Source organism: Hydractinia symbiolongicarpus, chromosome 6 (assembly GCF_029227915.1).
Source record: "Hydractinia symbiolongicarpus strain clone_291-10 chromosome 6, HSymV2.1, whole genome shotgun sequence".
NCBI lineage: Eukaryota > Metazoa > Cnidaria > Hydrozoa > Anthoathecata > Hydractiniidae > Hydractinia > Hydractinia symbiolongicarpus.
The window spans coordinates 12,944,263-12,960,609 of record NC_079880.1 but is presented as its reverse complement, the minus strand read 5'-3'; the positions used below and the strand labels follow the sequence as shown (position 1 = coordinate 12,960,609).

At 32.0% G+C, this 16,347-nt stretch overlaps 2 protein-coding genes across 3 annotated transcripts; both read right to left on the bottom strand.

Moving 5' to 3' along the window:
* Window positions 1–1,876: 1,876 nt before the first annotated feature.
* LOC130647053 (uncharacterized) lies at window positions 1,877–7,412 on the bottom strand. The gene is made up of 3 exons (XM_057452771.1): window positions 5,670–7,412; window positions 3,668–4,723; window positions 1,877–3,152 (listed from the first exon to the last, which is right to left on the bottom strand). The coding sequence occupies exons 1-3, from the start codon at window positions 6,525–6,527 to the stop codon at window positions 2,991–2,993; spliced, it is 2,076 nt and encodes a 691-aa protein (XP_057308754.1). The 5' UTR covers window positions 6,528–7,412; the 3' UTR covers window positions 1,877–2,990.
* Window positions 7,413–7,551: 139 nt separating this feature from the next.
* LOC130647057 (F-box/LRR-repeat protein 15-like) lies at window positions 7,552–15,389 on the bottom strand. 2 transcript variants are annotated; one of them, XM_057452774.1, is made up of 3 exons: window positions 15,094–15,389; window positions 9,432–12,449; window positions 7,552–8,558 (listed from the first exon to the last, which is right to left on the bottom strand). In XM_057452774.1, exon 3 carries the CDS (start codon window positions 8,536–8,538, stop codon window positions 7,693–7,695), a length of 846 nt encoding a protein of 281 aa, XP_057308757.1. In that variant the 5' UTR covers window positions 8,539–8,558; window positions 9,432–12,449; window positions 15,094–15,389; the 3' UTR covers window positions 7,552–7,692. The 2 variants fall into 2 exon arrangements, with proteins under 2 accessions (XP_057308757.1, XP_057308758.1); XM_057452775.1 differs by having other exon boundaries at window positions 9,432–9,567.
* Window positions 15,390–16,347: the final 958 nt, after the last annotated feature.

Below are 16,347 nucleotides of genomic sequence, written 5' to 3'. Positions count from 1 at the left end.
ACTTTTAAATGAGATATACCTTCAGGTAACTAAGTTTTGGCTCAGGTCTTGTATTGTTCACAGGCCAATATATTGACCGACCTTCAAATTTATCGACTTTTTTAACTTTTATCAATTAAGATGTTTTCTTTTATTTTTTGTTGCATCGTAAAACTTGCAAACAAGATGATACAAATTTTGAGATTCTCAATTTACATTTTAAGTTGACATTGTTTTATCAAAATAAATATTTTTTAATGTTCACGTGTTTTCTAAAATAATTTTAGTTTTCTGTTATTTTAAAATTTAGGCAGCAAAAAGTGACTAAAAATCTTTACCGATTTACCCGATAAGGCAGTCACTGTTATAAGTGAACAAATACTCTTTTAAATATTATAGCTTCTTGTTTCATATGCGAAAATATACGATTTACTATCATATATTTATAGAATAGACGTCTTTCTCTTCCTCTAGGTGTGTTACTTGATTTCAAAGCTGCTCAACCCCGTTCCCAGGGCATTTTGCCTTGTTGATGAAGGCTGGCCACTTTGTAAAAACGGCTCAGGGGCCAAAAGAACCTGGGACGAGGTTAAAAGCTGCTATCGCCACCCTTGAGAACTAAGTTACCGTAATGCTTCGAATAAACGCCCACTTCTATTGAACGCCCCCCTCGAATAGGCGCCCCTCTTTTTCAGTTATTTTATAAATAAAGACCCCCCTCTAATAGACGCCCCTCCCTCAAGGAGCGTTTATTCGAGGCGATAGTAAAAGTATACTTACTTAATTTTATCCTAAATCTTAGGTTTAAGGTCGGAAATTTAGTTTTTCGGTTTTGAGGTTCATTCTCTAAAACATGTGAATATCTTTTATTTTCTGTTGTGAAGATATATACATTATAGGTATACTTAACAACTGCAAAAAAGACGAAGTGTAAATAATTTAATAAACACCCCTCTTTTAGGCGCTCCCCTCGAATAGACGCTCCCCAAAATGTCAAAAAATTTAATAAACGCCCCGGGTGTTTATTCGAAGCATTACGTAAGTATTTTGGGAAAAATCATCTTCGTCCCAGAGCAATTTTTTTACTGTTTGAAATTGGGACAACGTTGTCAAACAGTTAAAAGAGCCCTGCGGTCGGGGTTGGGGCCTAATTTAATCTGGCCCATCGGCTCTTGGACTTGGATTGTACCGTTTTCCTTATTTTCAATAACCAGAAAGAGTAAAAACAAACATGACTAAAAAAGTGGAAAAATTATTTTTCAGTTTTTTTTTTTACTTCATTTTTCCTTTCATATTCAATTCAAAACCCCGACGAGTTGTCACCCTGTCATAGTCGATATTTATTTGTTGCCCAAACCACGTCTTGTGTTGTCTGACCGATCCTGCTGTCTTTCTTGATTTTTAGTCACTTTTAGATGATGGGAGAGGGAGCGTCTTTAGGGTTAAAAGGAGCTAAGAGAGTAGGAGGGAGGAGGGTGCAAAACACAATGCTTTTTACACGATATGATACATTGAGGTTGGAAGTCAACTTTCGTTTCATCGTGTGTCTGACCAACGAAACTGACCTAATCCGATATGATTTCGTTCGCATGCAAAAAGTGACATGATTTCGCTGTGATACAAACACATTAAAAGGTAAACAAACGCTACAGTTTTTCCTTGAAATACTTCTGAAATAAAATTATTGTAAGTCAGTTTTTCCAGTTCGCCTGGACACATTTTCCGGAATATATTTTTTTGTATATCTATCCGCATCGTGAAACATAGTCTTGACGATTTTTTTTCTATGAAAACAGACCAAACCTCGGTTTCTTAGACCATGATTAAGGGGTGGAAATACTCTCTTGGAAGGCAAAATACTCTGGGAACTGGAAAAGTTGATCAAAGAAATCAACAGTTTTTGAAGTTCTTTATATTGCTATGTACATGACCGAATAAAATAATAAAAGTTATGATACGTAACCGAAATAATTGACAAATTCCATCAAAACACCGCAACCGGGAAATATTCATATATACAAACTTAATTTTAGTGGACGAAACGAAAAAATAAATAAGGTACTGGTATAAGAAGGCTTGCTTATAAGTGAACAAAAGGCTGAACGTGTCGCTTACGAAAAATAATTGTGAATTGACGTGTTTTTTCTTTCTTCAAAATAAAATTTTGGATCAATCTGTACCCATTTTACTCAAATCTCAATTTTTTTATTTTAGTTTTTAAAAATATAGGGAGATTCTGCGAAATTGATTTTCGGCGATCAGGTCCAAAAACTGCTAAATTTATGGATTAAAGGAATAAAATTCTAATGTTGAAAAAAGTATGAGATAGCATTGAATGTTTGTAGTTGAGATAGAAACATATCCGATAAGGCTTATAAAGAAACAGACCGCCGTAGAAGGCTAACTTCAGCAGAACAGATGAAGATATAGATGTGTTTCTGGACAGTGATATATAATTCATATGTTGAAAAAATGAAATGAAGCATGTGTGAGAACGACATCACCACAAAACAACAACAACAACAACAACATGTTTGCCACTTTTAGATTTAAGAATACATTTAAGAATATTTGAAGAGTTTTCTTGAGAATTTTCAAACTGTTTTGAGAACATAATTGTGTTTTCTTAAAGAAAGGAAATTTTAGATCTTTCCAAAATTAGCGAAAAACAAAGTATTTCTGTACAAATATAGCATGTTTTGCCATAAAAAAAAGTATCTAACAATTTGTAAAATTAAAATGGAGGAGAATTGAAGAGGAGGTGTGGCAACTCTGACCGACAATAAACAACAAAAGCAACGACAAAAACAACGACAAAAACAACGACAAAATGACGACAATAACAACGACACAACCGCAACGATATTGATGAGCACGACAATAACAACAACATAAATACGAATATAATTAAACCAAATACTTTCGAACACCAATCAGATCAAATGAAAGGTGACGATAACGTTTTATGTACATAGAAATATATTTTCTTTTTTTTTTCAATTTCCATAAAGTTAAAGCACTTTTATACTGCACGAGTCCTTTTGAACAGGACTTAATATTTTCTTATCTGTTAGCAGGTTCATGAGTTTCTCTGATGGCTGTTGTTTTTTATTTAGATCGTCGCTGAGATAGGTGAATGGTTGAGCGTCGGAAGGTTCAATATATTCGGAGATCTAAAGCAGAACAGGATATCATCTTGACTTAACCTCAGACAGATACATCACAAATTATCAGTGTGCATACTTCTCTAGCAAAAAATATTTCATGATACAAAATCTTAATTTAACTCAAAATCCACCGGATTGTTTTTGCTACCAAATATACTTGAAAAATAAAGGGGGTGGATTTAATTTTTAGATATAGTATAGCACAAAAAAATAATAATTTGTAGGGATAAAAATTATAAGATAAGCAATTTTACTATGACAAAGCTGTGGGCAGCTATTGTTAATCAGAGAAAAAAATCCGGTTTTCGGTTTATTAAATTCCACAGGATTTCACCAGTCGCAACAAAGTCGATAAAAATATCATATTTGCTACATCACGCGCAGAAAAAAAGAAGTTGATTTATTTACAAAACTTTTAAATCTTTCTAGAGAACAGATAGTTGAATCCTAAGTTACCAATAAGATTTTGCATTCTAACAGCGAAAGACAAGAAGAGAAACAAAACATTGAAAGCAACTTACATATTCCTGTGAAATATTATCTAAAATTTTAATTTTCCTCTCCGTGAAACTTTTCAAGTTGATATCCTTGTCATTTTTTACATCTGGTTCGACACTTTTTAAAACCCACTTGTCAGGTTTCATGCTCATCAACTGATTGAGAAAAAGTTTAGAACACTTCTGAGAAAATTTACCCGGTGGAAAACTGCGGGCCGTTTCCGACCGTAGTGACGCTAATTCGCGTAAGTTTTTACGTATTTTGTAGAAGCTTTTATTCTCGAAATATAAACCCTTAATGGATTGCGTAGGATCAGCTTCGTATTTTATATCGCTACTAAAATCTATTGTTTTATCACTTTGTATGTCGCCATCAACACTGGGTGGACTAAACGCACTGCGTGGTGTTAAGTTTTCGTGGCCGGTCATTTTCCGGTTTATCTTCAGAGGATTAACTCGCGCCACTTTAAGCAAACCATCGCTATCACTTTTGCGAATAGTTCGGCGGGTTTGCCTCGTGTTTTTTGTACCCATATCCAGTCCAGGCGTGCTCATCGAACGGTGAATGAAAGACGGCGGTTTTCCATCTGGGTAGGGGTTGTGTATAGCCTTTAAACTCATAAAGTTTGCTGTGTTTAGATTGTCTCTTTTAAACACGTCATCCTTATCGTTCTCAAACGGTGATACATTTTGTGGAACTATCTCCTTTAGCGGCTTTGAAAAGTCTTTGTTTTTTGGAATTATACTCGATTTATTAATTGTTTTTTGACACTCTTCTAAAGACTGCTTCTTTTTTACAGTACGTTTCACAGTTTTATTCTGACTCTTTTTCTCTGATTTATCGCACGTAGGCGACACTATGACATCCGATGGTGTCACCGGCGCAGAGAACGTTACATTTGCGTCTGCGCTTGTAGGTGATACTACAAGCGATAGAGATCTCAAATTTCTCAAGTCTTTCAGCGAGCCCGAGGAGGAGTCTGTTTTGTTTGATTCAACTGACATGGGTGAATGCATGATTCCTTGTCCTAATGTAAGCAGCGGACTACCAAGAAATTCTTGAAATGAATCGAACGTTAGCTAAAAGAAAGAAAGAAGACTGGTAATGAGAGGTGTACCACATAAAAACATATCTCTCACCTGAAAATATGTTGATTTTATACAAAAGAGCTTGAACGGGACTTCAAAGTTCCAGCAGTTATGTATAATATAATAAAGTTTTTTAGTAAGGTATATAGGATTATAAATGCCATTCAATTGGCGCTTTTAACATTTTATATAAATTTTTATAGTAGTTCTATAATTGTGATTGATAACAGCAATTTTTAGTATAGCTATTTCAGGATGTCATTATTTTGCATTTCGCATTTCATATAAAATCAATTTGTTCTTAAGTGGGAGAAAAGCTTTATACTATTCATGGAAATGCAGTGCTTTGTACGTATTGGCAAAAAATTATAATAGAAATCCCCAGTGTGTAGGTTATACCACAATCGACACCAAAACTTGGTGCATCTGCACAGATTGCACCAAACTGGTGTCTTGAAAGAATCAACATATTTAAAGACTACCGTGCAACCACTGACATTTTGGCGAAATAAAGAAATAACTTTGCTGTCTTAAAAATCCAATATTATAAATAAAGGTCTGGAATATTCAGAGAGAAAAAATTAATGTTTTGTGATGACTCAAATTTGAACAACAACATGAAATATCTTCTTGACAGTAAATAATAAAAAAGAAAACCGAACAATTTTCAAAACAACTCTTATCCTCTCTCAAGCGATTGCAATGAAAATCAAATTAGAAATGCTGACATCAGTAAAAAATGCCAATTAAAGGTTGTTTATCTAAATCTAATATTCTACTAATATATTGAACATATATAATACCATCTTTTGCATCCTCTCTTTCAGCTCTAAACACTTGTACAAGTATTTTTTTTTTGATGAAAAGAATTTCAAAATTTCACATGTATAACTTACAGAGGAGAGAAAAGTTTTACTAAAAATTAATAGTTACTTACACCATCAACTTCATCCATAAGATTCTTCGCCATCATATCCAAATCTTCGGCTGATCCTAAAAATGGTGGTTCACTGGGATCAGCAGGTAAATCTGCATGAGCTTTTTCTGGTGCTAACTGGTTTGACACCACATCTGCTTTAGGTTGTTCCGCTTTTTTTCTCAACTGCTGCATTAAAAAGTTTCTTTTTCCTTTATTATCAACAAGCGGTTCATCTAACCTGTTACTGCCATTATGAAAATTTTGGTCAGCATGATAATCATATGTACTACTGCCACTCTTCGTTAAGCGCTGCATTAAAGATTTCGAATAGAGAGCTTGAGGTGTTTCGTTATTTAATTGCACAGGGCTTACTGATGTCGAAAGCATGCTTAAATAGGAATTTTCTTGTGGAATATTTCTTTGTGGAAAATTTGACATTGGCATCTGTCCCATCATAGACTGATTGTTTTGTGTGGAATACATGCTAAGATCAGCGTTATCAAAATTATTCTTGTTTAATGAAAGTCCTTTTTGCAACGTAGTCATTCCGTTTGGATAAAGTTCCTGTTGATTATCAAAACCAGGGTATCTAGTCATGTTCGGATTTACCGACATTGGACCATACATTTGATTGTTACTGTGGTTAAAATTTTGAGAATTATTAGTAAACATTTGGTTAAAAGGTTGTACCGGTGATAGAACATTATATGGCGGGTAATTTAAATGCTGCTGGTGTCTGTCCTGAGTATAAGAATCGCTCATCTGTCTCTGAAGTTGATATAATGGAGATTGTTGAGTAAATTGGGTTGATGACATCGGAGGAAGATGGGAATGAGAAGACTCGCCATAAAATGGTTGTTGCTGCTGCTTATCCATTTTTTAAAATATATTTACTTTTTTAATTTCAGAAGCATTATTTACAGTATCTAAATGAAAGAAAATATTGACCAGATGAAAGACATATTTGTTAAAAAAAGCAGACAGTCAAACTTTCCTGACTTAAAACATTTTTAGATCTAAAGAACCTTTATGTTTTCGTAATCGAAAAAGTTAATAGGTATACATATTTCAAAATATCTTTTTTGTTCTGTCAAGTACAACTTAAAGGTCATGAATTGTAAAAAAAATGCATGTCTTGATATTCATTGCTGCAAAAAGTTAATAGCTTTAAGTAGAGCATTAACATGATTGCTAACAGAGATTAAATGTATCTCCCCTAATCCTTACATATAGCTCTCCTCTTTTCCTTACATGCAAAAAGTTACGTTGTGTGTAACAATCAAATTCAACAGCTGTCAATAATACTAAAAGAACATTTCCGAAGGCTAGAGGGAAAGATCTCAATGCAATTTAAAACATTGATCTAGTCACAAAAACCTACAGTGATGTTTAGCATACAGTTTTTTACATTTTTGGACATTCATATAATCACATGCTATATTAAAATACTCCATGATTTTTATTTTTAATTTCAAGCTGCTTCCAGTATATACACCATCTTTCTTATTGCGCAACGTAAAATATTTTGTGGGAAGTGTTCTCTTAGAAATAGCACAGCAAGGGGTACAACCTTTCATTCAAGAATAGCTAGAGGGTTAGGCGCTCTTTGTCGGCTTCACTACTAAGAATGGGGGTTCAAAGTCCAGCCTGCTTCACTTGTGAGAAAATTAAATAGAGGCGTATTTTGTGTGAGAAAAAAAGTTATCAGGCTCTTAACTTCAAAATCTAATCCGAAAAATCCTAAAAATTTTAAACCAAAAAATGATATTCTGTGTTTTTTTTTAATTACAAACGTTTCCATTTTAAAGTACATTCTACAGCAAAGTAGGCTTTTGGACTGCGTTTTATGTATATTATAAATAAACCAACACTTGCTTAAACTAATGCAAAACAAGAGAAAAAAATTTTATTAACATCTTTTAAGACAAATGTGTAAGCCTTAATTAAAAAATGCTCATAGCTGTACAACAATGTATTTTAAAATGCAAATAAAAATGCTAGATTATATCTCAGACTTTTAATTATTATGTTATGCTCATACTCATATTTGCAACAAAATTTTGTGAGCATTATCTGAATTCAACAGATAATGAGGTGATTTTCTGTCAATAATAACATTTCGTGGTCGCAACCTTGCAAGACTTATCTCAGTAATGTTAGTGCAATCTCTAACATGCAACTCCTTTAATTGTTTACAATATTCACCTATCAATTTGATGGCAATGTCTTTAACTCTCCAACAACCCTTTATGTTGAGTAGCTGTAGTTTCAAACAGTTTTTTGCAAGTTTAGAAATCGACACACTTGTAACAGCATAACATAACTCAATCTGTAAAACGTGCAAATTTCTATTGTTGCTAGTGACGCAGTTGATCGCAAAGTCATTGATATTCCAACAACCGGACACGTTTAATAGCTGCAATTGACTGCATTTTTCCCCGATTAAACACAATGATTCATTTGGTAGTTGTCTACAATATGACAGGTCTAACTTTTGCAATAGTTGCAGCTCATAAGCAATACAAGAGAAGTATAAATCTGTTAGATTGTAACAATCCGGTGAAATAAGACAAGTAATTTTGCTGTTGCTTTGCAGGACAGGGACAATGCAGTTATCAGTTACCCAACTTTTACAGTTCGTTAAGTTTAAAAAACACAAGTTTGTCTTGTTTTTCATTATTTTTCGAAAAACACTGCTGCTAAAGAACTTTTTACCACCATAAGTAGTAAAATCTAATTCTTGGCAATACTCTTGCAGATAAAGTTCTACAATGTCATAAAAAGCTCTACTCACACACTGTAACTGGTGTACATCTTTTAAATTTATAAATGGGAGCACATGTTTACATAAAATATCTTCCCATGGGAGATCAATCAAAGATTTCATTGTAGTAAAAGTACATATACCTACAAAATATAAAATATGATTGAATAGGAAAAATTTCATCACTTATTCAAACCAATATAAATTACAGGCTAAATTGCAATATTAATTGCCAAGGAGTTGCTTAGAGTATTTTATACACTTCACCAAGTCTTACAATTAGATAGATAATATTAGAAACATTTAGGTAAAAACAATGGCTTAGCCAAGTCATTAGAGTTTTTTGTAAAAAGGGTAAAATATATGTTATAAACAAATATTTTTCAAACAGAAATGTTCTAATACTACAATGAGCAATAATATCTGCCTTTTCCTCAACCAGGATCAACAAGCCTTGGCCTGTAATTTTTTAAAAAATTATAACACAGACTTAGATTTGTGGGGAGCTTGTTTCTGATACAAATGTTGTTTATCCAATAGTTCTTACATTTATTTTTTTTACCTGTTTAATATAATTTTAAAATTGTGTAGCTGTTAAACCTGCATATCTACACAAAAAATTATTAATAGAGAAAATTTTATTAAGGAAAACATTGGAGTCATTTAAAAAAAAAAAACTTTTGAATGGAAACTTTATTACTTCTGTGATATTAATTATCTTATAGAGAAAAAAAATGACATCGTGAGACATTCTAAAAACAACTTTACCCGGCAATTAAAAAATTATTATTCTTGTCAAGATTTGACAGGTTTAAACAATGACATTATTCTAGGTGCATCAACCTTTTTTAAAGAGAGCATAACACCAACAAAACACCATTAGGACACAAAAAAAAATTTTTTTAGTTTAAAATTTTAAAGGTTTAAAATGGCCAGAAATAAAGAAATATCATTCATGAACAATTTTAGCTATAACTTAGCACTATCGCTATTATTGTCAATGAAAATGTCTTTACCTTCTTGTGTTTGTCCCTTTTCGCTTGTCTATACCTTAGATGGTATTGAAGGGGGCCTGGCTGAGCTGTTGACTGTTTGTGGCCAAGATTATTCTTCCTTGATAAATATTATGACCTTGAAATGTCAGAACTTTATCTGAAAATTAAGTTAAAAACATGTGAAAACACTTTGTCCAACTTGGTTTAAAATTATAGCATTTAATGTGGCTAAAAACCCACAAACGTTAACCCCTAGCTAGACATTTTAAAACTATCACTAATGGTTTTTAGAACAAGGAAATATTATTTGTTAAATTGTCAACAATTTTTTTTTTTTACTTTAACTGTTTTTACAGGTCTTTGACCACCCGCCACTAACAGTTAGCTAGCTGCATGTTCAGTAATAAACATGATCTCTAATGACAGTATTCAATTCTGGAGAGAACAGAAATACTAAAAAAATGTACACATAAAAATTTATGTTGACAATTTAACCTCTAATTTTAGAGGTAAAATTGTCACAAACTGCCATAAACTGTCATAAATTGCTTATCCCAATTTTTAATTTGGTTTTTAACTATAACAAAGTAATATTTTGTGGATTTACCTGATTACATGAAATCAAGGAAGCATGAAATTAAAACGGTTTGCCCTTTAATTGCTGCAACAAGTTAATTTTATGAACATTTTTTTACGAAAATTGTATATAAAAAAAGCAAAATTTTCGAAGTCGAATGGGGTATTTAAGAATTTCAACGCTTATGGTAATTTAACATTTATTCTATTCATCTCATGCAAAAGTCATAAAAAAATTTACTTCTTCTTTGAAAGTATGACATCAAGTGTGTTAAACTCCTGAATGGAAGCAGAGATAAAAAGAAAAATTGTTTTACTTCACTTCCCCAAACCATGTGTTAATTCATGCAACTTTAACAGTTTATTATTTTATGCTTCAAAAATGCAAATCCACATAAAGTTATTATAAAATTATTCCTAACAATTTGCAGTAATTCTCTTTGATATAGCACCATCAGCAAAAGTTAGCTAACTCAATTAACGCCATAAACAAAAGTCCAATTAACTTATGCAGAAGCATGTTATTATTTGTCTACTTCTTGTGCCTTCTATTAATGTTTCATCACTACAGAAGCAAATAATAAAAATAGCTAAATAATCAAAGTAACTGATTTCAGAAGCATTTTCTATCAATAAACATAATTCCACGCCAAAAACTAAAAGAGCATGTGTGGTGAACTGCCCACCATAGCTCATCTGCCTTCTATCTTTAGTAGCACTTAGAGTATATTCTAGACAAGACTATACAGATTATTTTTTTTAAAAAAAAGCTTTGAGTCTGAATTACCAGAATTTTAATTTAATTACATCTAACTTTCAAAAAAGCAATCAAGATGCAAAATTTTACAGTTCGCTGCCAATGGTTCTTTTGCCTCTTTAGCAATTAATATTAATTCATGCTTATCGTAAAATTGCACAGGTTAAGTTTGTTTACATACCACACACAATGGTTCTTAAATTAAAATAAATGATTTTTTTTTTGCACACTAATCTTGATATCAAAACAAGCAACAAATGCCATCAACATATTTGTAGTAAACTATTCTTTCTTAAAGAAAAAACGTAGTGATGGTGGTGTGTCCATATTAAAGTCATGATCATACTTACATGGGTGTTTTGCAGTCCATAAGAGCTTTTCTAAAGTAACATAATCATACAGGCATGAACATACCAGACATTATTCAAAACAATGCAATGTCTTTAATTACAATCTCTACTTAATTGGTCGGGCACAAGTCCGATTAACAATATGAATGGAAAGAATTATTAAAGAACAACATGGTGCTATAGCAAAAATAATAACAAAAAAATAGAAGCTTTTAAAAATCACCATCAGTTTTATTCTTTAATCAATTCAAAATACAAAACTACAAGTTTCGCCAAGCAAAATAACTGAAGCTGCATGACAATAAATAGAGTACTTAAAAAAATTAACATGTAATTATATGTTGTTAATTACGTATTCCGAACAAAACAACAAGCCTTTGTGAAGGCTATTATATTATAAGCTATACATAGCATCAATCATTTGTGCCAACTTCGAAACTATGTGTAAGAACCGAAACTATGTGTAAGAACGTCATATGCTGTAATAATTGTTTTTTCAAGTTGACTAAATTGGTTTGTTAAAAACACATCCTTAATTACATTTTAAATGGAAAAAGAATTCCTTTAGCAATAAAGGGTATCGAATGTAAAACAATAAAACCACTGAAAATATTCTGTTTCACACTTATATATAAGTCGCTTAGGGAAATAAAAAACATTGCATGGATATCACAGGGGAAGTATGGTTCACAAAATGTATTTATAAGTACAAAAAAGATAAAAACCATTTACAACATACAAGCTGTAAAACGCACATCATACTCTTTTCATACTCAAGTGTGTTTAAAAAGATATGTTAAGTAGTGATAGTAACACAAACAAAAAATAAAAAAACTTATAAAACCAGCATGTTGATGAAACACAAATATTGTGAAAACTTTTTACAATAACATATTCCACGCGTAAATAGAAGCTTTTGAAAATAAGAATTTTAAATATGTTGTTACAGAAAACATTCATAATTGGAGACAAGAGCTTTTTAAAAGCTTTTCACTTTTACTTTTTAATGTCTGCAAAATATATCTCATGACCAAGACATTTGACTTTAAGAGAAAACATAGAAAGAACCACTTTAAATTATATGCTGCATTGTATAAATATATTGGCATTCTACCATTTTACCAGTATTACTTTTGATAAAAGTTACAGTCTTTTTAAAGGTTCTAAATATTAAAACCTCTGGTCTCTCTGGTAAACATCCATGTACAAAGGCATTGTTTATTTAAATTGGCAAGCCTTTTCTTTCTTAACGACTAAAGAGGTGCACATTTGATTTTTGCAACCAACCTTATATTGGCATAAGGCCTTATTAACTTTGATTCAACTTTGAATAAAGACAAAACATAGCAGTCTCCCCTAAATAGAAAAAGCATCATTAAGACAGGGCTGTTTTATTGTCACCTAAGCAACTTAAAAATTTAATTTAGTATACTTGCTTCGCATCTAATTACTTTAGGTTCAGGGTTCCCACTATTATTGAGACTAAGGATATAGCTATTTTTATGAGATTTATTTAATTAAATTTAATTAAATTTAAAAGATTTCAAGACAATTTGAGTTATACACGATTTATTTATAAGCAACTCTTTAAATTAAAAAAAATCAAAACACTCAAAAAAATAACTAAAACTCACAGAAAAATAAAACTGCAATGACTGAAATGTAATTGAAGAAAATTATGCAACCATTAAGCAACTTTAGAGCTAGATAGCAGCAGACAACTTAAAATGTGACCAAGTTGATTTTAAAAAAAAATTATTTGGAAGATTTAGGAGTTTTTACAAAAAATCTGGAAATTTTAGGGTTTTTAGACTTTTTTAGGAGGATTTTTACTTTATAAGGAATTTTAGAAGGGGATCCCTGTCATTCTTGGCCAAAAACCATCATCTAAGATTTGGCTGATTTTTTAATATGTAAAGTAGGATCCTAGAAATTTTTTTTCCAAATTTTAGACGTATTGAGATATAGACACTCAATCCCAGGTTCTTTTTCTTGCAGCAGATTTTACCCAATTATTCTTCATTTAAAGATGCTATGGACCTTAAATTTGGTACCCAATAGATCTTGAGGTAAAGAAATGAAAAATAAAGTCATAATTAGTATTTTATCTTTAGCTACGGTCACAAAAAAATCCAAGAAGATCAAACAGCTTTTTCTAGTTTATCCTTTTAACTGCAGATATCTGGTGCAGCATAATTTCTACAAAATTAAAATTATCCCAAAATAATCTTCATATTATCTAGATAGATAGATGTGCATATGGCTAGCTAAATGAAACTGGATGCAGAAAGAAGTTTTAAGCATCAATTAAAGGTGGCAGCATGTTGTAGACTATTCAAAAGTAGTCAAGTCAAGTAAAGATATTTGTCTAGTGTTTCTTTGGTTTGTTCTTATAAAAAAAGTATGTATAGGTGTAGCATAATCTAGTAAATTATCAATAACTTAGGTGTGAAACTCTTAGATGTTCTAAAGCCATTACTTTCATGCAACCTATTGGAAAGAAAAATGTCACAACAATTTATATTAAAAGACAATTTTTTTGTTTCATAATAAGTATCGTAGAGATCATAGAAAAAACAGTCTACAACTGTGTTGTGTCACTTTGCAAGACTATATGCCTGCAATAAAATAACATGAAAAAATTATATATATATATATATCAATAGATCATCTTGATTTGGTTGTCAGTTTGTTATTATTGTTTATTTATACATATACATACATATATATATATATATATATTATATATATATGCTAAAAATTATGATGAAGTACCAGAAATATCTGATTTGCATGAAAAATTTAATATCCATATGCATGTTTCCGATGTTTTACTTTCAGCTTTTGACTTTTTAGAATTATTTCCAATTGTTGATTATTTTTTTTATTAAAATATTTTTAAAGTTTAAATTAAATTTTTCATGCAAAATCAGATATTTCTGGTATTTCATCATAATTTTTAGAATTGTCTATAGGCTTCGCTACTGAGAACGCAGGGTTCAAAGTCCAGCTTGCACCACCTGCAGGACAATTAAATAAGGCTGCGCTAATTTCGAAAAGGCGTATAGTAGCAACCAAGAGTATCACTTATGTTGTTGTTATCCAAAAAAACACTGTGGATGTGATGCTTGCATTCAAAATAAAGTTTTGCAGTGATAACCAGACACTTCCTATTTTTAGGTTAGCCTCAAAAACTAAATTGACATAACATTTACATTCTTTAAATCAACTAGGCAATTTCTGTTGGTACAGGCAAAAAATATTGTTGAGAGCAACCTAGTTAACAACCTCTTAAAATTTAGAGGCCGTCAACAAACAGTTTCCGTCTCTGTTAACTGCAAATTGGCCGCTAGACTCGGACCCCCTCCCCTCAGCCCCTTAACGGCAAGCCCATTTCCCCTACGTTAGTTTTTGTCTGTGTTAACGGCAAATTTGCCGTTAAATAGATTTTTGCCCCCTCCGCGCTTTACGGAACAATCTTTGTTGAGACTTATACGAACACGAGATACATTTTTTTTAACAACCAATTCTAGATTATAGTGCTTTTTTACTGTGGAAACATTTTCTAATTTGTTGAATTTTTTTCATTTTCCCTAAAAGAAACAAAAAAGGTGAGAAAGTGAGATTTGTCTCCATTTTTATATTTTTAACGGACAATGCATTACCCCCCCCCCCCCCCCCTCTTCCCCCCTAAAGGCCAATTTGCCATTAACGGAGACAAAAACTGTTTGTTGACAGCCCCTTTTGAAAAAAAACAATCATGTTTATGCACAGGTATTATGTCAAGGACTTTGAAAAGAATTTTTTTTTATTTTTATCTTCCAAATTTTAAAGTTTTCCAGGATTACACTTTTTTCCAGGATGCCAGTCTCTTACAATTACTCTACTACAACTATCTAGCTATAGCTAGCTTGCAAGCTAGCTAGCTAGCCAGCTACGTGATAAAAATAAAAACAAACAAACAAATCAAAAACTAATAAAATTTAACAACAACTAATACTATGTTATGTTGTAAGCCTTTTTCCTCCGTTATCTCCAACACATCCACAAAATAAGTTGGATAACCATGCAGCTATAAACATATCACGCCATCGTCGTGTTTTAATTTTCCAAAATTTATTATGTTTTTAAAACTGAATTCAATGTGTTGAATACTCACTAAATAAAGGGCCGTTTTATTATGCACGGCCGGTCGTAAGGCCTACGTTACACCTGCTAAATTATTAACGCTTGATACTACTTTGAAAATAGACAATTCCACCACAAGTTCGAAAGTACTTTTTCGAAAAAAGGGGAAACTATTCTTTAACTTGCTAAGCCAATATAACATGCTTAAGGCGATTCTCAGACAGTTCTATTATGATTTAGTATGAGTCAGCGCCGTTATTTTTGCTAAAAGTAAAAAAATTTGGGAAAAAGAAGGCATAATTTTTTTTTATACTTTTCGTATTGTAGTACCCTAGTTGTACAAATTGTTGCCCTGCTCCAACCTCGTCCATCATCCAGAACCCATTATTTGTTTTAAGAGAGGAAGGCCAATGTAAATAAAAAGTATATATAATAAAAATCGAAAATCCGCTAATCCGATTTTTTACAAGAGTTCGACGAGATGATGAGAGAATAGATTCTATAACCAAGATGCCCTGGGAACGAGGTTGACTAAAGCTTAATTTTAAAAGTCTCGGAAACTTTTAAACCCAGGACCCGACACACAGGAAAATCTTTTGAGGCAATTTCGTAGAACAAAACAGGTTTTTCTTAAAGACGCATTTATAAACACGGTGTCTAAATTTGTTATGCCGTTGAAGGGGCGTTAGGTAGGCATTCTTGAAACCTTAAAACACCTGGATGGAGGGTGTTTTTTGTAAAAACAATTCATCAATTAATATTCAGTAAAAACAATTCATCAATTTAATTTTTAATGTTTTATTTCTGGCTTAAACAACCATTGATAAAAACTGAGAAGAGCGGAATAAAAACTAACTTTAAATTAATTTTTAAAACAGGAAAGACTATCACGCAAAATCTAAAACCACCCAGGCTATGCAACCGGACTGAAACACGTTTCCAACATCTTACGGTTGTTGTAATGTAATAAAATACTCGTTTACCTATCACATTTGTCTGCAAACCAGTGTTTTGCATTTACAACTTGACTAGACGGGAATGTATATGCCGTACACATGCTAATGTTCCAATAAAGCAACAAACAACCCCGTTTCAGGGAAATTTTGCCAGATTCTTCGATCAAAAA